We start from the raw sequence: 22,822 nt of genomic DNA on the forward strand, positions 1-22,822 counted from the left end.
CTGTCACAACAGTACCGTTTAGCAATCTGCTACAGACACAACTCTGTCACAACAGTACCGTTTAGCACAATCTACTACAGACCCTGAACTCTGTCACAACAGTACCGTTTAGCAATCTGCTACAGACACAACTCTGTCACAACAGTGACCTTTTAGCAATCTGCTACAGACACAACTCTGTCACAACAGTACCGTTTAGCAATCTCACAGACAGTGACTCTGTGACAACAGTACCGTTTAGCAATCTGCTACAGACACAACTCTGTCAGTTGAGTTGAGTTTAGCAATCTGCTACAGACACAACTCTGTCACAACAGTACCGTTTAGCAATCTGCTACAAACACAACTCTGGTCAGGTGGTGGTACCGTTTGGCAATCTGCTACAGACACAACTCTGTCGTGGTGGTAGGCTTCCTGGTGATGTCACTCATGAGTCGTCATATTTCAGATAGTTTTGGGTGTAGTCTGAGGTGGTAATGGTTTGGTGGTGGTAACATGGATCAGCAGTGACATATTCTGGGAAGTTAAAGGAAAATTCCAACCCCAAAAAACAATATTTTTGATATTTGATTCATTAGTTCATTGCTGACAAGCAAAACATTTTGGGACTGTCACCAATCCAGTTTTCAAGATACGTAACTTTCAAAATGTCAGCTCAAAACGCAGGTGTAAAACGCAGTTTATTTCTGTATCTTGTCGTTTGAAAACGCATCACCATTTATGGCTGTAATGACAGGCTACATTTGCGCAGTGATTGTGTCGGGGGTCGCCTGTTTGAAAACCGCTGAGCTCGCGAACAGTTGGCTAATTTGCTGTACAGCTATAGAAATGGGTGCAGCGCAAACGTGAAATTGAAGGGAGAGGTGACTGCCATAGATGAATATGGAGACTCCAGAAATGGTTTGGTGATGAAGGGAGAGGTGACTGCCATAGATGAATATTGAGACTCCAGAAATGGTTTGGTGATGAAGGGAGAGGTGACTGCCATCGATGAATATGGAGACTCCAGAAATGGTTTGGTGATGAAGGGAGAGGTGACTGCCATCGATGAATATGGAGACTCCAGAAATGGTTTGGTGATGAAGGGAGAGGTGACTGCCATAGATGAATATGGAGACTCAGAAATGGTTTGGTGATGAAGGGAGAGGTGACTGCCATCGATGAATATGGAGACTCAGAAATGGTTTGGTGATGAAGGGAGAGGTGACTGCCATCGATGAATATGGAGACTCAGAAATGGTTAGGTGATGAAGGGAGAGGTGACTGCCATAGATGAATATGGAGACTCAGAAATGGTTTGGTGATGAAGGGAGAGGTGACTGCCATAGATGAATATGGAGACTCCAGAAATGGTTTGGTGATGAAGGGAGAGGTGACTGCCATAGATGAACATGGAGACTCAGAAATGGTTTGGTGATGAAGGGAGAGGTGACTGCCATAGATGAATATGGAGACTCCAGAAATGGTTTGGTGATGAAGGGGAGAGGTGACTGCCATAGATGAATATGGAGACTCCAGAAATGGTTTGGTGATGAAGGGAGAGGTGACTGCCATAGATGAATATGGAGACTCCAGAAATGGTTTGGTGATGAAGGGAGAGGTGACTGCCATAGATGAATATGGAGACTCCAGAAATGGTTTGGTGATGAAGGGAGAGGTGACTGCCATAGATGAATATGGAGACTCCAGAAATGGTTTGGTGATGAAGGGAGAGGTGACTGCCATAGATGAACATGGAGACTCCAGAAATGGTTTGGTGATGAAGGGAGAGGTGACTGCCATCGATGAATATGGAGACTCCAGAAATGGTTAGGTGATGAAGGGAGAGGTGACTGCCATAGATGAATATGGAGACTCCAGAAATGGTTTGGTGATGAAGGGAGAGGTGACTGGCATCGATGAATATGGAGACTCCAAAAATGGTTTGGTGATGAAGGGAGAGGTGACTGGCATAGATGAATATGGAGACTCCAGAAATGGTTTGGTGATGAAGGGAGAGGTGACTGCCATAGATGAATATGGAGACTCCAGAAATGGTTTGGTGATGAAGGGAGAGGTGACTGGCATCGATGAATATGGAGACTCCAAAAATTGTTTGGTGATGAAGGGAGAGGTGACTGCCATCGATGAATATGGAGACTCCAGAAATGGTTTGGTGATGAAGGGAGAGGTGACTGCCATCGATGAATATGGAGACTCCAGAAATGGTTTGGTGATGAAGGGAGAGGTGACTGCCATAGATGAATATGGAGACTCCAGAAATGGTTTGGTGACAAAGGAGAGGTGACTGCCATAGATGAATATGGAGACTCCAGAAATGGTTTGGTGATGAAGGAGAGGTGACTGTCATAGATGAATATGGAGACTCCAGAAATGGTTTGGTGATGAAGGGAGAGGTGACTGCCATAGATGAATATGGAGACTCCAGAAATGGTTTGGTGATGAAGGGAGAGGTGACTGCCATAGATGAATATGGAGACTCCAGAAATGGTTTGGTGATGAAGGGAGAGGTGACTGCCATCGATGAATATGGAGACTCCAGAAATGGTTTGGTGATGAAGGGAGAGGTGACTGCCATCGATGAATATGGAGACTCCAGAAATGGTTTGGTGATGAAGGGAGAGGTGACTGCCATAGATGAACATGGAGACTCCAGAAATGGTTTGGTGATGAAGGGAGAGGTGACTGCCATAGATGAATATGGAGACTCCAGAAATGGTTAGGTGATGAAGGGAGAGGTGACTGCCATAGATGAATATGGAGACTCCAGAAATGGTTTGGTGATGAAGGGAGAGGTGACTGCCATAGATGAACATGGAGACTCCAGAAATGGTTTGGTGATGAAGGGAGAGGTGACTGCCATCGATGAATATGGAGACTCCAGAAATGGTTTGGTGATGAAGGGAGAGGTGACTGCCATCGATGAATATGGAGACTCCAGAAATGGTTTGGTGATGAAGGGAGAGGTGACTGCCATCGATGAATATGGAGACTCCAGAAATGGTTTGGTGATGAAGGGAGAGGTGACTGCCATCGATGAATATGGAGACTCCAGAAATGGTTTGGTGATGAAGGGAGAGGTGACTGCCATCGATGAATATGGAGACTCCAGAAATGGTTTGGTGATGAAGGGAGAGGTGACTGCCATCGATGAATATGGAGACTCCAGAAATGGTTTGGTGATGAAGGGAGAGGTGACTGCCATCGATGAATATGGAGACTCCAGAAATGGTTTGGTGATGAAGGGAGAGGTGACTGCCATCGATGAATATGGAGACTCCAGAAATGGTTTGGTGATGAAGGGAGAGGTGACTGCCATAGATGAATATGGAGACTCCAGAAATGGTTTGGTGATGAAGGGAGAGGTGACTGCCATCGATGAATATGGAGACTCCAGAAATGGTTTGGTGATGAAGGGAGAGGTGACTGCCATAGATGAATATGGAGACTCCAGAAATGGTTTGGTGATGAAGGGAGAGGTGACTGCCATAGATGAATATGGAGACTCCAGAAATGGTTTGGTGATGAAGGGAGAGGTGACTGCCATAGATGAACATGGAGACTCCAGAAATGTTTTGGTGATGAAGGGAGAGGTGACTGCCATAGATGAACATGGAGACTCCAGAAATGGTTTGGTGATGAAGGGAGAGGTGACTGCCATAGATGAACATGGAGACTCCAGAAATGTTTTGGTGATGAAGGGAGAGGTGACTGCCATAGATGAACATGGAGACTCCAGAAATGGTTTGGTGATGAAGGGAGAGGTGACTGCCATAGATGAATATGGAGACTCCAAAAATGGTTTGGTGATGAAGGGAGAGGTGACTGCCATAGATGAATATGAAGACTCCAAAAATGGTTTGGTGATGAAGTATATGAACCGTTTACGTTGCTCCCCAGCAATGGGGCATCAAGCATCACTTACTAACACAGGACTATTGGTGTTTTTCTATGTCGAAATTACTTTAAATGTATAATTGACTTTAAATGTATCATTGACTTAAGAAGCTTGGATTTGGAATTTGTTGAAATGAATTATTACATCATAACAATGTGTTGTAGACAAAAGAAAAAAGGTCTGTCTAGTAGCCTCAATAAATAAACAAAGATTTGTAATTGAATAAATCATTTTCTGTATTTAAAAAAAAAACATGACTTAAGTCTTGATTTTCAAAAAAACTTGTAACTCAACTCGACCCGAGACCCGGACCATGTGACCTGAGACCCGGACCATGTGACCTGAGACCCGGACCATGTGACCTGAGACCCGGACCATGTGACCCGAGACCCGGACCATGTGACCCGAGACCCGGACCATGTGACCCGAGACCCGGACCATGTGACCCGAGACCCGGACCATGTGACCCGAGACCCGGACCATGTGACCCGAGACCCGGACCATGTGACCCGAGACCCGGACCATGTGACCCGAGACCCGGACCATGTGACCCGAGACCCGGACCATGTGACCTGAGACCCGGACCATGTGACCTGAGACCCGGACCATGTGACCTGAGACCCGGACCATGTGACCCGAGACCCAGACCATGTGACCTGAGACCCGGACCATGTGACCTGAGACCCGGACCATGTGACTTGAGATTTACTTGTGACTCGAATAACAGTGACTTGGTCCCACCTCTGTCATGCAAACACACCAATTTCCTCCTTAAAATACACCCTCCACACTCTTGTTAATTTTGGAATATGTGATATTTACTTTCTCTGTATCCAACATCTGGATGTAATAAATAATATTCTTGCCACAAGATCTCTGCAGCAGGTGAAACTCTAACCGTTAAGTGTCTGGGACCGGTATCTGGAATCTGTCGAGTCTGGAGGCAGCTCTGCATAGTGGTCAATAGCTGGCACATCCACAACGTCATAAAATCTGATTTTAATCGTAACCACTCTGCTAACCCTAATGCCTAACCTTAAATTAAGACCAAAAGCTCATTTTTGTTTTTATACATTTTTAAAACAGCCAATTTTGACTTTGCAGCTCTAGTGGGCCCAATAAGAGTCATTAGAAAATACAAAAAAATGAATATTACCAATCGAAGACATCTATTGCAGGACAAATACATGTGAGTTTCCATATCTGTCCATAAATGGATGTTGCATTTGACTTTATGGGTTGGTTAGGGATGGGTTGGTTAGGGATGGGTTGGTTAGGGATGCTTCCAACCCATTGGTTCCTACTACTGATTAGCATTCCGTTAGGCTGTATCTTTACCTAACGAAAAAACAGTCTGTCCCATTTCCAGTCATTACAATTAGCTTAATACCCCTTGATCTTCAAGATTAGGTCTTATTAAATATGGAAAAGTACATTAATCAACATGTTTTACCTGAGTATAATCGGAAAAAGAAGGACTAAATGGCCTACTCTGTTGTTTATGATTGTGTTGTCATGGAGAATTGATTGGGTTCCTTGCTTCCAGCTGAAAAATAAATGTTGCCCTGGGAAATGACATGATTTGAGCACTACAGAAAAGGGCTTTTTTTGCATGTGAAAAATGTAATATGCTGCATTTGCTAGAAGCCTATTGTTTACGTTTTAGTTGATGACACTTTGAAATCGTGATAATTTGCAGCTGTATAAGTCTATCAAATGTGCACAAGTTTGAGCATGTGTCTGTTAGGACTCTGAGCATGTGTTTGTTAATGCCTCTGAGCATGTGTCTGTTAGGCCTCTGAGCATGTGTCTGTTATGTCTCTGAGCATGTGTCTGTTATGTCTCTGAGCATGTGTCTGTTATGTCTCTGAGCATGTGTCTGTTATGTCTCTGAGCATGTGTCTGTTATGTCTCTGAGCATGTGTCTGTTAGGCCTCTGAGCATGTGTCTGTTATGTCTCTGAGCATGTGTCTGTTATGTCTCTGAGCATGTGTCTGTTAGGCCTCTGAGCATGTGTCTGTTATGTCTCTGAGCATGTGTCTGTTATGTCTCTGAGCATGTGTCTGTTATGTCTCTGAGCATGTGTCTGTTAGGCCTCTGAGCATGTGTCTGTTATGTCTCTGAGCATGTGTCTGTTATGTCTCTGAGCATGTGTCTGTTATGCCTCTGAGCATGTGTCTGTTATGTCTCTGAGCATGTGTCTGTTATGTCTCTGAGCATGTGTCTGTTAGGCCTCTGAGCATGTGTCTGTTATGTCTCTGAGCATGTGTCTGTTATGTCTCTGAGCATGTGTCTGTTATGTCTCTGAGCATGTGTCTGTTATGTCTCTGAGCATGTGTCTGTTATGTCTCTGAGCATGTGTCTGTTAGGCCTCTGAGCATGTGTCTGTTATGTCTCTGAGCATGTGTCTGTTATGTCTCTGAGCATGTGTCTGTTATGTCTCTGAGCATGTGTCTGTTAGGCCTCTGAGTATGTGTCTGTTATGTCTCTGAGCATGTGTCTGTTAGGCCTCTGAGCATGTGTCTGTTATGTCTCTGAGCATGTGTCTGTTAGGCCTCTGAGCATGTGTCTGTTATGTCTCTGTCGTCCTTACGGTCGGCTACACCACTGCTGTCGTCCTTACGGTCGGCTACACCACTGCTGTCGTCCTTACGGTCGGCTACACCACTGCTGTCGTCCTTACGGTCGGCTACACCACTGCTGTCGTCCTTACGGTCGGCTACACCACTGCTGTCGTCCTTACGGTCGGCTACACCACTGCTGTCGTCCTTACGGTCGGCTACACCACTGCTGTCGTCCTTACGGTCGGCTACACCACTGCTGTCGTCCTTACGGTCGGCTACACCACTGCTGTCGTCCTTACGGTCGGCTACACCACTGCTGTCGTCCTTACGGTCGGCTACTCCACTGCTGTCGTCCTTACGGTCGGCTACACCACTGCTGTCGTCCTTACGGTCGGCTACACCACTGCTGTCCAGCGTTTATTCAAGTTGGGTCATATTTAGATGTCGACAGCAGTCGCACCATTGGAAGACGTAGCTTGGTCTAGTTGTCTGCCTATTCCTGCTCTTTTCCCGCGATCCGTCCAACGCATTTGGTGTGTCATCATAGGGGTCACAAACTGTGGTCAGGCTTGCTAGACATTTGCACCTTTTTTCAATGGTGATTTCAATGTCATTGAGAAAACAAAAAGATTTTTGCAATTCGTTCCAGTCATTGGCAGCAGAGAACTGGAAGGAAAGGCGACCAAAGGAGGAATTGGCTTTGGGGGTGAGATATACCTGTTAGAGCGTGTGCTATGGGTGGGTGCTGCTATGGTGACCTGTGAGCTGAGATAAGGCTTTACCTAGCAAAGACTTATAGATGACCTGAGCCAGTGGGGACAAATATGAAGCGAGGGCCAGCCAACGAGAGCATACAGGTCACAGTAGTGGGTAGTATATGGGGCTTTGGTTACAAAACTGATGGCACTGTGATAGACTACATCAAATTAGCTGAGTAGAGTGTTGGAGGCTGTTTTGTAAATTACATCCCCGAAGTCAAGGATCGGTAGGATAGTTTTATGAGGGTATTTTTGGCAGTATGAGTGAAGGAGGCTTTGTTGCGAAACAGGAAGCAGATTCATGTTCCATTACTGGACATTCAGAGGCAGTTTCCCAGACACAGATTACGCCTAAATGCATCCTTGACTTAAAAAAAAAAACCCGTTGTCAATGGAGATTGTTCATTGAATTGTTTTCAGTCCAGGACTGATCTGTGTCTGGGAAACCGCCCCACAGAGCCTGATCAAGGGATGGAGGGAGATCAACCCACAGAGCCTGATCAAGGGATGGAGGGAGATCAACCCACAGAGCCTGATTATGGGATGGAGGGAGATCAACCCACAGAGCCTGATCAAGGGATGGAGGGAGATCAACCCACAGAGCCTGATCATGGGATGGAGGGAGATCAACCCACAGAGCCTGATCATGGGATGGAGGGAGATCAACCCACAGAGCCTGATCATGGGATGGAGGGAGATCAACCCACAGAGCCTGATCATGGGATGGAGGGAGATCAACCCACAGAGCCTGATCATGTGATGGAGGGACATCGCCCCACAGAGCCTGATCATGGGATGGAGGGAGATCAACCCACAGAGCCTGATCATGGGATGGAGGGAGATCAACCCACAGAGCCTGATCATGTGATGGGGGAGATCAACCCACAGAGCCTGATCATTGGATGGAGGGAGATCAACCCACAGAGCCTGATCATGGGATGGAGGGAGATCAACCCACAGAGCCTGATTATGGGATGGAGGGAGATCAACCCACAGAGCCTGATCATGGGATGGAGGGAGATCAACCCACAGAGCCTGATCATGTGATGGAGGGAGATCAACCCACAGAGCCTGATCATGGGATGGGGGGACATCGCCCCACAGAGCCTGATCATGGGATGGAGGGACATCGCCCCACAGAGCCTGATCATGGGATGGGGGGACATCGCCCCACAGAGCCTGATCATGGGATGGAAGGAGATCAACCCACAGAGCCTGATCATGGGATGGGGGGACATCGCCCCACAGAGCCTGATCATGGGATGGAGGGACATCGCCCCACAGAGCCTGATCATGGGATGGGGGGACATCGCCCCACAGAGCCTGATCATGGGATGGAAGGAGATCAACCCACAGAGCCTGATCATGGGATGGAGGGACATCGCCCTCCAGTGGCAGAAACACTCTGTTGTTCTTCTCTCTTGTTCATCAGTTTGACAATCAAAACATTAAAACACACAACGTGTCCAGCCGGCCATGGGAGGAGACGTGGGAGTATTGCAACTAGGAGGAGCAGGACATGGGAGGAGACGTGGGAGTATTGCAACTAGGAGGAGCAGGACATGGGAGGAGACGTGGGAGTATTGCAACTAGGAGGAGCAGGACATGGGAGGAGACGTGGGAGTATTGCAACTAGGAGGAGCAGGACATGGGAGGAGACGTGGGAGGAGACGTGGGAGTATTGCAACTAGGAGGAGCACGACAGGTACCACGAGCATAACACCCAACTCTCCCTCAGTTCAGCGTAAGGAGAGCAGAGCAAACCAAAGGGGATATCAGTGGGGGGTTTAGCATCCAACTCAAAGAAAGGTTTATGATGCATGCCAGCAAAGCCCCACTACACAGTACTACACTACACAACACAATACTACAATACTACAGTACACAACACAATACTACAATACTACACTACACAACACAATACTACATTACACAACACAATACTACACTACACAACACAACACTACATTACACAACACAATACTACACTTCACAACACAATACTACACTACACAACACAACACTGCATTACACAACACAATACTACACTACACAACACAACACTACATTACACAACACAACACTACATTACACAACACAACACTACAGTACACAACACAATACTACACTACACAACACTACAGTACACAACACAACACTACACTACACAATACTACAGTACACAACACAACACTACACTACACAATACTACAGTACACAACACAACACTACACTACAGTACACAACACAATACTACACTACACAACACAATACTACAGTACACAACACTATAGTACACAACACTACACTACACAACACAACACTACACTACACTACACAATACTACACTACACAACACAACACTACAGTACACAACACTACACTACACAACACAACACTACACTACACAACACTACAGTACACAACACAACAATACATTACACAATAATCCAGTACACAACACTACACCACACTACACAATACTACAGTACACAACACAATACTACATTACACAACACAATACTACACTACAGTACACAACACAATACTACACTACACAACACAATACTACAGTACACAACACTATAGTACACTACACAACACTACACAACACAATACTACAGTACACAACACAATACTACACTACACAACACTACACTACACTACACAATACTACACTACACAACACAACACTACAGTACACAACACTACACTACACAACACAACACTACACTACACAACACAACACTACAGTACACAACACAACAATACATTACACAATAATCCAGTACACAACACTACACTACACTACACAATACTACAGTACACAACACAATACTACATTACACAACACAATACTACAGTACACAACACAATACTACAGTACACAACACAATACTACAGTACACAACACTACAGTACACAACACTACACTACAGTACACAACACAACACAACACTACAGTACACAACACAACACAACACATTACACTACAGTACACAACACTACACTACAGTACACAACACAACACAACACATTACACTACAGTACACAACACTACACTACAGTACACAACACAACACAACACTACAGTACACAACACAACACAACACATTACACTACAGTACACAACACTACACTACAGTACACAACACAACACAACACATTACACTACAGTACACAACACTACACTACAGTACACAACACAACACAACACTACAGTACACAACACAACACAACACATTACACTACAGTACACAACACTACACTACAGTACACAACACAACACAACACATTACACTACAGTACACAACACTACACTACAGTACACAACACAACACAACACTACAGTACACAACACAACACAACACATTACACTACACTACACTACAGTACACAACACTACACAACACATTACACTACAGTACACAACACTACACTACAGTACACAACACAACACAACACTACAGTACACAACACAACACAACACATTACACTACAGTACACAACACTACACTACAGTACACAACACAACACAACACTACAGTACACAACACAACACAACACATTACACTACAGTACACAACACTACACTACAGTACACAACACTACACTACAGTACACAACACAACACAACACATTACACTACAGTACACAACACTACACTACAGTACACAACACAACACAACACTACAGTACACAACACAACACAACACATTACACTACACTACACAACACAACACAACACAATACTACAGTACACAACACAATACTACAGTACACAACACAATACTACAGTACACAACACTACACTACACTACAGTACACAACACAACACAACACATTACACAACACAACACAACACATTACACAACACTACACTACAGTACACAACACTACACTACAGTACACAACACTACACTACAGTACACAACACTACACTACACTACACAACACAATACTACACTACACTACAGTACACAACACTACACTACACTACACTACACAACACAACACAACACATTACATGTATTATAATGGAGACAAACGGCCTACATAAAGCTGTCCCAACAGCAGAGCCTTGTTTTCAGCACCATGGAGTGAATCCTTACCACCTCTACACCTGGTTATCAGAGGAGCCTTGTTTTCAGCACCGTGGAGTGAATCCTTACCACCTCTACACCTGGTTATCAGAGGAGCCTTGTTTTCAGCACCGTGGAGTGAATCCTTACCACCTCTACACCTGGTTATCAGAGGAGCCTTGTTTTCAGCATCAAATCCTTACCACCTCTACACCTGGTTATCAGAGGAGCCTTGTTTTCAGCACCATGGAGTGAATCCTTACCACCTCTACACCTGGTTATCAGAGGAGCCTTGTTTTCAGCACCGTGGAGTGAATCCTTACCACCTCTACACCTGGTTATCAGAGGAGCCTTGTTTTCAGCACCGTGGAGTGAATCCTTACCACCTCTACACCTGGTTATCAGAGGAGCCTTGTTTTCAGCACCGTGGAGTGAATCCTTACCACCTCTACACCTGGTTATCAGAGGAGCCTTGTTTTCAGCACCATGGAGTGAATCCTTACCACCTCTACACCTGGTTATCAGAGGAGCCTTGTTTTCAGCACCGTGGAGTGAATCCTTACCACCTCTACACCTGGTTATCAGAGGAGCCTTGTTTTCAGCACCATGGAGTGAATCCTTACCACCTCTACACCTGGTTATCAGAGGAGCCTTGTTTTCAGCACCGTGGAGTGAATCCTTACCACCTCTACACCTGGTTATCAGAGGAGCCTTGTTTTCAGCACCGTGGAGTGAATCCTTACCACCTCTACACCTGGTTATCAGAGGAGCCTTGTTTTCAGCACCGTGGAGTGAATCCTTACCACCTCTACACCTGGTTATCAGAGGAGCCTTGTTTTCAGCACCGTGGAGTGAATCCTTACCACCTCTACACCTGGTTATCAGAGGAGCCTTGTTTTCAGCACCGTGGAGTGAATCCTTACCACCTCTACACCTGGTTATCAGAGGAGCCTTGTCTGGCAGCGAAACAGTTATTTCAGCCTCATTTACTGCCTTTAAACAAACAGCTTATATGGCTGACTTGCTCAATATGTTTGGACAGTAACACTCTGCCCACATGACAGAACCAGAAATATTACATTTCAGCCTGGTAGACTATAGTTGTGTCAATACCAATACTATACCAATACGTTTGGACAGTAACACTGCCCACGTGACAGAACCAGAAATATTACATTTCAGCCTGGTAGACTATAGTTGTGTCAATACCAATTCGTCGTGAGAAGGAGGCAAGGAGAGAGGAATTCGGGAAATTAAATTGAGATCTGTAGTGCCTCTGTCAGTGTGTTTCTGTCATCTGATCTGTAGAGGGCGCTCTATCTCTGATTCCAGGATGAGATGTAGGAACAGAGATGTGATTGGTTAATAGAGACCGATGGCAGAGGGCTATTTAAGGCGGCCAGACGTTTAAACTAATAATGATAATGATAAAGGTTAATTGCAGGGGACTGGACATTCTCCACCTGTGATTATACTGTATAAACTAATAATAATAATGATAAAGGTTAATTGCAGGGGGACTGGACATTCTCCACCTGTGATTATACTGTATAAACTAATAATAATAATGATAAAGGTTAATTGTAGGGGGGCTGGACATTCTCCACCTGTGATTATACTGTATAAACTAATAATAATACTGATAAAGGTTAATTGCAGGGGGCTGGACATTCTCCACCTGTGATTATACTGTATAAACTAATAATAATAATGATAAAGGTTAATTGCAGGGGGACTGTACATTCTCCACCTGTGATTATACTGTATAAACTACTAATAATAATGATAAAGGTTAATTGCAGGGGGGCTGGACATTCTCCACCTGTGATTATACTGTATAAACTAATAATGATAATGATAAAGGTTAATTGCAGGGGGGCTGGACATTCTCCACCTGTGATTATACTGTATAAACTACTAATAATAATGATAAAGGTTAATTGCAGGGGGGCTGGACATTCTCCACCTGTGATTATACTGTATAAACTAATAATGATAATGATAAAGGTTAATTGTAGGGGGCTGGACATTCTCCACCTGTGATTATACTGTATAAACTAATAATGATAATGATAAAGGTTAATTGCAGGGGGCTGGACATTCTCCACCTGTGATTATACTGTATAAACTAATAATGATAATGATAAAGGTTAATTGTAGGGGGGCTGGACATTCTCCACCTGTGATTATACTGTATAAACTGTATGAAAAAGCAACACACAACTATCCAATAAAACCCTTTTCTTAGTATTACATGTTGTTAAAGGGAACCAGGAATGAAGTGGAGGCTCAACCAACGTGAGTCAAGGTGCAACCAAAACATTTTATCATCATTGGAAAGGAAAAAACACATGACTCTCCTCCCAACATTATTCTTGTTTTAGTTAAAAACGATCAATAGCTTCTTAAAAGGTAATTAGGTCGATTTAAAATCATCTGGAAAACGAAACATCTCAATAAATAACACAAAGATATGTCCAATCAGGTAATGGAACAAAGATATGTCCAATCAGGTAATGCCTCAAAGATATGTCCAATCAGGTAATGCCTCAAAGATATGTCCAATCAGGTAATGGAACAAAGATATGTCCAATCAGGTAATGCCTCAAAGATATGTCCAATCAGGTAATGGAACAAAGATATGTCCAATCAGGTAATGGAATAAAGATATGTCCAATCAGGTAATGGAATAAAGATATGTCCAATCAGGTAATGGAACAAAGATATGTCCAATCAGGTAATGCCTCAAAGATATGTCCAATCAGGTAATGCCTCAAAGATATGTCCAATCAGGTAATGCCTCAAAGATATGTCCAATCAGGTAATGGAACAAAGATATGTCCAATCAGGTAATGGAATAAAGATATGTCCAATCAGGTAATGGAATAAAGATATGTCCAATCAGGTAATGGAACAAAGATATGTCCAATCAGGTAATGGAATAAAGATATGTCCAATCAGGTAATGCCACAAAGATATGTCAAATCAGGTAATGCCTCAAAGATATGTCCAATCAGGTAATGGAATAAAGATATGTCCAATCAGGTAATGGAATAAAGATATGTCCAATCAGGTAATGGAACAAAGATATGTCCAATCAGGTAATGGAATAAAGATATGTCCAATCAGGTAATGGAACAAAGATATGTCCAATCAGGTAATGGAATAAAGATATGTCCAATCAGGTAATGGAACAAAGATATGTCCAATCAGGTAATGGAACAAAGATATGTCCAATCAGGTAATGGAACAAAGATATGTCCAATCAGGTAATGGAACAAAGATATGTCCAATCAGGTAATGGAACAAAGATATGTCCAATCAGGTAATGCCACAAATATATGTCCAATCAGGTAATGCCTCAAAGATATGTCCAATCAGGTAATGCCTCAAAGATATGTCCAATCAGGTAATGCCTCAAAGATATGTCCAATCAGGTAATGGAATAAAGATATGTCCAATCAGGTAATGTCTGAAGGATGCTTTGAAGTCATTTCCCTCAGTCATTAGGCGTTGTTTGTCTCACTCCCTTCTAACGAGTCTGTGAGTCACAGGGAGGGAAACATAAGGCAGGACGTGTTCCTTAGAGTCGTTTCTTTCAGCAATGGGGTCATAATATTGTGTGGCTTGAACACTACCATTGAAACACTAATTCACACGAAGAAGAAAGAATTAACATGCCACATGGAAACTAGAAAACACACCATAGACACCATGGAGTTTAGAAAACACACCATAGACACCATGGAGTTTAGAAAACACACCATAGACACCATGGAGTTTAGAAAACACACTATAGACACCATGGAGTTTAGAAAACACACCATAGACACCATGGAGTTTAGAAAACACACCATAGACACCATGGAGTTTAGAAAACACACTATAGACACCATGGAGTTTAGAAAACATACCATAGACACCATGGAGTTTAGAAAACACACCATAGACACCATGGAGTTTAGAAAACACACTATAGACACCATGGAGTTTAGAAAACACAACATAGACACCATGGAGTTTGCCATTTTGGCACTGAAAGGCAGATTCTGGAGGGGATTTTGTTGCAGGTCTTTTATTCATGTTCAGAATTTATCAAAGGGCCGGTATAAATGACTAAATTACTACCAGTATAACAGCCCTGACTTATGGTGTGTGATGTAGAAAAAAAACATTCCTGATTACTACAGGTTGGGTCTTGCCTGCTGCAGCCCTCCCTCTCCCTCTCTCTCCCTCTATCTCCCTCTCTCTCTCCCTCTCTCACTCTCCCTCTCTCTCCCTCTATCTCCCTCTCTCTCTCCCTCTCTCACTCTCCCTCTCTCTCCCTCTCTCTCCCCCTCTCTCTCTCACTCTCCCTCTCTCTCTCCCTCTTCCCTCCCTCATCCCTCTCTCTCTCCCTCTCTCTCTCCCTCTCTCTCCCTCACTCTCCATCTCTCTCTCCCTCTCTCTCTCCCTCTTCCCTCCCTCCATCCCTCTCTTCTCTCTCTCTCTCTCTCTCTCTCTCTCTCTCTCTCTCTCTCTCTCTCTCTCTCTTCTTCCCCTGCCACTCTCTCAGTTCTTTCTTGTTCTCTCAGAGACAATACCAAGTCAAACTGACACCACAACACAGAGAAACTTCTGCCACGAGACAAGTTAGAATCTTCCTTTCATAAACACTATTATATAGACACTAGATATACAGAAGTATGTGGACACCCCTTCAAATGAGTGGATTCGGTCATTTCAGCCACACCCGTTGCTGTCTGTGTATAAAATCGAGCACACATCCATTCAATCACCATAGACAAATATTGTCAGTAATAATATAATAATAATATATGCCATTTAGCAGACGCTTTTATCCAAAGCGACTTACAGTCATGTGTGCATACATTCTACGTATGTAGAATGGCCTTACTGAAGAGCTCAGTGACTTTCAACGTGGCACCGTCAAAGGATGCCACCTTTCCAACAAGACAGTTTGTCAATTTTCTGCCCTGCTAGAGCTGCCCAGGTCAACCGTAGGTACTGTTTTTGTGAAGGGGAAACGTCTAGGAGCAACAACGGCTCAGCCGTCGTGGTAGACCACACAATCTCACAGAACGGGACCGCAGAGTGCTGAAGAGCACACTTGTCTGTCCTCGGTTGCAACACTCACTCGCGAGTTCCAAACTTCCTCTGGAAGCAATGTCAGCACAATAACTGTTCGTCGGGACTTCATGAAATGGGTTTCCATGGTTGAGCAGCTGCACACAAGCCTAAGATCACCATGCGCAATGCCACGCGTCGGCTGGAGTGGTGTAGCCAAGTACACAATGCCAGGCGTCGGCTGGAGTGGTGTAAAGCTCTCTGCCATTGGACTCTGTAGTTGTGTAAGCTCGTTCTCTGGAGTGATGGTTCACGCTTCACCATCTGGCAGTCCGACAGAAGAATCTGGGTTTGGCGGAGGCTAAGTTATAGCAGCAAAGGAGGGTCCAACTCCATATTTATTTCAATAAAACAATTGTATTTATAAAGCCCTTTTTCCACCAGCCGATGTCACAAAATGCTGTACAGAAACACAGCCTAAAACCCCAAACAGCAAGCAATGCAGGTGTAGAAACACTAGTTAAAACTCCCTAGAAAGGCAGGAACCTAGGAAGAAACCCAGAGAGAAACCAGGCTCTGAGGGGTGGCCAGTCCTCTTCTGGCTGTATCGGGTGGAGGTTATAACAGAACATGGCCAAGATGTTCAAATGTTCATAGATAATAATATGATTACAATGAGAGATAGGCCTAGATGATCAGATAATAATAATCATGTGGTTGTAGAGGTGCAACAGATCAGCACCTCAGGAATCATATTAATGCACATGATTTTGGAATGAGATGTTGGATGAGCAGGTGTCCACATACTTGGTGTCTGGACTGCTCTGGGCATCTTTACACTGCTCACCGCAATAGTGAAGTCACTCGTATACCTGCTCTGCCCCTCATCAACCCTCCTAAACCCTAGAAAGGTCTGTCCTCCTCCCCTCCACCACCCAGAGTAGGAGTGTTTCTGGACTGGCCAGCTGGCAGTCTGTCCCTCTATGAGATCGACTTTGACACAATGACTCCCTTGTACACATTCCAGACCACATTCACTGAGCCCCTCTACCCAGGGTTTAGGGTTTGGAATGAGGGCTCTTCAGTGTCCCTGAGCCAGGTAGAGTAGTCTCCTTTGTCCTGGAGGAACACCTGGGTCTCCATGGAAACACAGTCACACTCCTGTTCTAATCCAACCATGTGACATGATGGGGTGTTGTTGTCAGTGATCATGACTTCAGATATGGACATTGTAACAGATAAATGTTGTTGACAGTGATCATGACTTCAGATATGGACATTGTAACAGATAAATGTTGTTGACAGTGATCATGACTTCAGATATGGACATTGTAACAGATAAATGTTGTCAGTGATCATGACTACAGATATGGACATTGTAACAGATAAATGTTGACTGTGATCATGACATCAGATATGGACATTGTAACAGATAAATGTTGTTGACAGAGATCATAACTTCACATATGGACATCACGAGTTCAGAAATAGACACTATGCAGAAATGTCCTGGTTGCTAAAATTATATTATAAACTGGGTGGTTCGAGCCATGAATGCGGATTGGTTGACAGCCATGGTATATCAGACCGTATATCACGGGTATGGCAAAACATTTATTTTTACTGCTCTAATTACGTTGGTAATCAGCTTATAATAGCAATAAGGCACCTCGGGGTTTGTGATATTTGGCCAATATACCACGGCTGAGGGCTGTGTCCAGGCACTCTGCAATGCGTCGTGCTTAAGAACAGCCCTTGGCCATGCTATATTGGTCATACACCACACCTCCTCTGGCCTTATTGCTTAAATAGTTCACCTACTTTCAGTTTATGTGACAAAGCAAGCAAGTATAGTGCAGAGAATCATTGTACCATCTAAACCGCTGTGAAATATATTTTCCAGAACCAAAAATATTGTATATTTAGCTGTTTAAAGCTGGTGCACAAAACCGAAAGTAAAAGACGCAAAAACAAAACTTAAGATCGTGAAAAACAAAACTCTAAGAACGAGAAGCATAGAAATAGTGCACATAGAACAGATCTACCTCATCTTAGACTTGCTTTCGATGAGAACGACAGATCTACAACTCACATTTCTATATGAATTTGGTCCCCCCAAAAAGTGACAAACTGCAGCTTCAATGATTATCTTCTTGTGGCTGTGTTTTCTGTTCTGTGCTGTAGGCCAACCTGGTCTCAGAGCAGGTCATATTATTCTGTAAGTAAATCCAATACTTTTTATGTTACGTTTGGTGTGGTTACATAATAAAGATCGTTATTTTAAGAGAAAAACGAAAGGAGGGTAATTGGCCAGGGTGGATAGGTGGGAGTATAAGGCGAACATTTTTCAACTTTTCAACTACTTACTACTTTTTTTTAGCTACTTTGCAACTACTTAGCATGTTAGCTAAACCTTCCCCCTTCCCCTAACCTTAACCCTTCCCCTAACCCTAACCCTTATAGCTAACCCTTCCCCTAACCTTAACCCTTCCCCTAACCTTAACCCTTCCCCTAACCCTAACCTTAACCCTTCCCCTAACCCTAACCTTAACCCTTCCCCTAACCTTAACCCTTCCCCTAACCTTAACCCTTCCCCTAACCTTAACCCTTCCCCTAACCCTAACCTTAACCCTTCCCCTAGCCTTAACCCTTCCCCTAACCCAGATGTACATACAGAATAATAAGAAATGCTCTGAGACCAGGTCGTGTAGGCTGCTATAATATACCTTAACCCTTCCCATAACCCAGATGTACATACAGAATAATATAAAATGCTCTGAGACCAGGTCGTGTAGGCTGCTATAATATACCTTAACCCTTCCCCTAACCCAGATGTACATACAGAATAATATGAAATGCTCTGAGACCAGGTTGTGTAGGCTGCTATAATATACCTTAACCCTTCCCATAACCCAGATGTACATACAGAATAATATGAAATGCTCTGAGACCAGGTCGTGTAGGCTGCTATAATATACCTTAACCCTTCCCCTAACCCAGATGTACATACAGAATAATATGAAATGCTCTGAGACCAGGTTGTGTAGGCTGCTATAATATACCTTAACCCTTCCCATAACCCAGATGTACATACAGAATAATATGAAATGCTCTGAGACCAGGTCGTGTAGGCTGCTATAATATACCTTAACCCTTCCCCTAACCCAGATGTACATACAGAATAATATGAAATGCTCTGAGACCAGGTTGTGTAGGCTGCTATAATATACCTTAACCCTTCCCCTAACCCAGATGTACATACAGAATAATATGAAATGCTCTGAGACCAGGTTGTGTAGGCTGCTATAATATACCTTAACCCTTCCCCTAACCCAGATGTACATACAGAATAATATGAAATGCTCTGAGACCAGGTTGTGTAGGCTGCTATAATATACCTTAACCCTTCCCCTAACCCAGATGTACATACAGAATAATATGAAATGCTCTGAGACCAGGTTGTGTTGGCTGCTATAATATACCTTAACCCTTCCCCTAACCCAGATGTACATACAGAATAATATGAAATGCTCTGAGACCAGGTTGTGTTGGCTGCTATAATATACCTTAACCCTTCCCCTAACCCTAACCCAGATGTACATACAGAATAATATGAAATGCTCTGAGACCAGGTTGTGTAGGCTGCTATAATATACCTTAACCCTTCCCTAACCCAGATGTACATACAGAATAATATGAAATGCTCTGAGACCAGGTTGTGTAGGCTGCTATAATATACCTTAACCCTTCCCTAACCTTAACCCTTCCCTAACCCTAACCTTAACCCTTCCCCTAACCTTAACCCTTCCCTAACCCAGATGTACATACAGAATAATATGAAATGCTCTGAGACCAGGTTGTGTTGGCTGCTATAATATACCTTAACCCTTCCCCTAACCCAGATGTACATACAGAATAATATGAAATGCTCTGAGACCAGGTTGTGTAGACTGCTATAATATACCTTAACCCTTCCCCTAACCCAGATGTACATACAGAATAATATGAAATGCTCTGAGACCAGGTTGTGTAGACTGCTATAATATACCTTAACCCTTCCCCTAACCCAGATGTACATACAGAATAATATGAAATGCTCTGAGACCAGGTTGTGTAGGCTGCTATAATATACCTTAACCCTTCCCCTAACCCAGATGTACATACAGAATAATATGAAATGCTCTGAGACCAGGCTGCTATAATATACCTTAAACGTTGAATAGGAGACATTGTATTTTTGTAAAGAAAGTGATTGATCAAATCTATGGTTTGTAAATATTACTCAGTGTGTTAAATAATCCCATTGTGGTCGTGGGGAGATTCCTGATTATATTCCTGTTCTTCCTGTTCTGTTCTGTTAGAGGGTTGTACTGTAAAAGGCCTTTACCTTTGAATAGGAGACATTATGTTGCTAAATCAGTGATTGACTTTATATCAATGCTGTATAACGATACTGTATATCAATGCTGTATATCAATGCTGTATATCAATGCTGTATATCAATGCTGTATAACGATACTGTATATCAATGCTGTATATCAATGCTGTATAACGATACTGTATATCAATGCTGTATATCAATGCTGTATAACGATACTGTATATCAATGCTGTATAACGATACTGTATATCAATGCTGTATAACGATACTGTATATCAATGCTGTATATCAATGCTGTATAACGATACTGTATATCAATGCTGTATAACGATACTGTATATCAATGCTGTATAACGATACTGTATATCAATGCTGTATAACGATACTGTATATCAATGCTGTATAACGATACTGTATATCAATGCTGTATAACGATACTGTATAACGATGCTGTATATCAATGCTGTATAACGATACTGTATATCAATGCTGTATAACGATACTGTATATCAATGCTGTATAACGATACTGTATATCAATGCTGTATATCAATGCTGTATAACGATACTGTATAACGATACTGTATATCAATGCTGTATAACGATGCTGTATATCAATGCTGTATAACGATACTGTATAGTAAGCTACTGTATATCAATGCTGTATAACGATACTGTATAACGATACTGTATATCAATGCTGTATAACGATGCTGTATATCAATGCTGTATAACGATACTGTATAGTAAGCTACTGTATATCAATGCTGTATAACGATACTGTATAGTAAGCTACTGTATATCAATGCTGTATATCAATGCTGTATAACGATACTGTATATCAATGCTGTATAACGATACTGTATATCAATGCTGTATAACGATACTGTATAGTAAGCTACTGTATATCAATGCTGTATAACGATACTGTATAGTAAGCTACTGTATATCAATGCTGTATATCAATGCTGTATAACGATACTGTATATCAATGCTGTATAACGATACTGTATATCAATGCTGTATAACGATACTGTATAGTAAGCTACTGTATATCAATGCTGTATAACGATACTGTATAGTAAGCTACTGTATATCAATGCTGTATATCAATGCTGTATAACGATACTGTATATCAATGCTGTATAACGATACTGTATAGTAAGCTACTGTATATCAATGCTGTATAACGATACTGTATAGTAAGCTACTGTATATCAATGCTGTATATCAATGCTGTATAACGATACTGTATATCAATGCTGTATAACGATACTGTATAGTAAGCTACTGTATATCAATGCTGTATAACGATACTGTATAGTAAGCTACTGTATATCAATGCTGTATAACGATACTGTATAGTAAGCTACTGTATATCAATGCTGTATATCAATGCTGTATAACGATACTGTATATCAATGCTGTATAACGATACTGTATAGTAAGCTACTGTATATCAATGCTGTATAACGATACTGTATAGTAAGCTACTGTATATCAATGCTGTATATCAATGCTGTATAACGATACTGTATATCAATGCTGTATAACGATACTGTATAGTAAGCTACTGTATATCAATGCTGTATAACGATACTGTATAGTAAGCTACTGTATATCAATGCTGTATAACGATACTGTATAGTAAGCTACTGTATATCAATGCTGTATAACGATACTGTATAGTAAGCTACTGTATATCAATGCTGTATAACGATACTGTATAGTAAGCTACTGTATATCAATGCTGTATAACGATACTGTATATCAATGCTGTATAACGATACTGTATAGTAAGCTACTGTATATCAATGCTGTATAACGATACTGTATATCAATGCTGTATAACGATACTGTATAGTAAGCTACTGTATATCAATGCTGTATAACGATACTGTATATCAATGCTGTATAACGATACTGTATAGTAAGCTACTGTATATCAATGCTGTATAACGATACTGTATAGTAAGCTACTGTATAACGATACTGTATATCAATGCTGTATAACGATACTGTATAGTAAGCTACTGTATCAATACATCTGGTTATTCACATATTGTTGTGATTG

The 22,822-nt window shown here is 42.5% G+C and overlaps 1 protein-coding gene across 50 annotated transcripts; it reads left to right on the top strand.

Moving 5' to 3' along the window:
• The first annotated feature begins 520 nt into the window (after positions 1-520).
• On the top strand, positions 521-4,127 carry LOC127932534 (uncharacterized). 50 transcript variants are annotated; one of them, XM_052528391.1, is made up of 10 exons: positions 521-1,091; positions 1,316-1,372; positions 1,487-1,756; positions 1,814-1,885; positions 1,943-2,056; positions 2,397-2,666; positions 2,724-3,365; positions 3,423-3,536; positions 3,594-3,650; positions 3,708-4,127. In XM_052528391.1, the coding sequence occupies exons 1-10, from the start codon at positions 966-968 to the stop codon at positions 3,975-3,977; spliced, it is 1,992 nt and encodes a 663-aa protein (XP_052384351.1). In that variant the 5' UTR covers positions 521-965; the 3' UTR covers positions 3,978-4,127. The 50 variants fall into 50 exon arrangements, with proteins under 50 accessions (XP_052384351.1, XP_052384363.1, XP_052384355.1 ...); XM_052528403.1 differs by having other exon boundaries at positions 3,423-3,479; XM_052528395.1 differs by having other exon boundaries at positions 2,724-3,308; positions 3,366-3,536.
• The last annotated feature ends 18,695 nt before the right edge of the window (positions 4,128-22,822 follow it).

Source organism: Oncorhynchus keta, chromosome 10 (genome assembly GCF_023373465.1).
Source record: "Oncorhynchus keta strain PuntledgeMale-10-30-2019 chromosome 10, Oket_V2, whole genome shotgun sequence".
Lineage (NCBI taxonomy): Eukaryota > Metazoa > Chordata > Actinopteri > Salmoniformes > Salmonidae > Oncorhynchus > Oncorhynchus keta.

Excerpts from the sequence above, each read along its gene's own strand:
- LOC127932534 (XM_052528389.1), top strand. The coding sequence starts at position 966 with ATGAAGGGAGAGGTGACTGCCATCGATGAATATGGAGACTCCAGAAAT. Across the intron at positions 1,092-1,315 it reads GTTTGGTGATGAAGGGAGAG|GTGACTGCCATAGATGAATA; the intron begins GTGACTGCCATA and ends ATGAAGGGAGAG. Across the intron at positions 3,537-3,593 it reads GTTTGGTGATGAAGGGAGAG|GTGACTGCCATAGATGAACA; the intron begins GTGACTGCCATA and ends ATGAAGGGAGAG.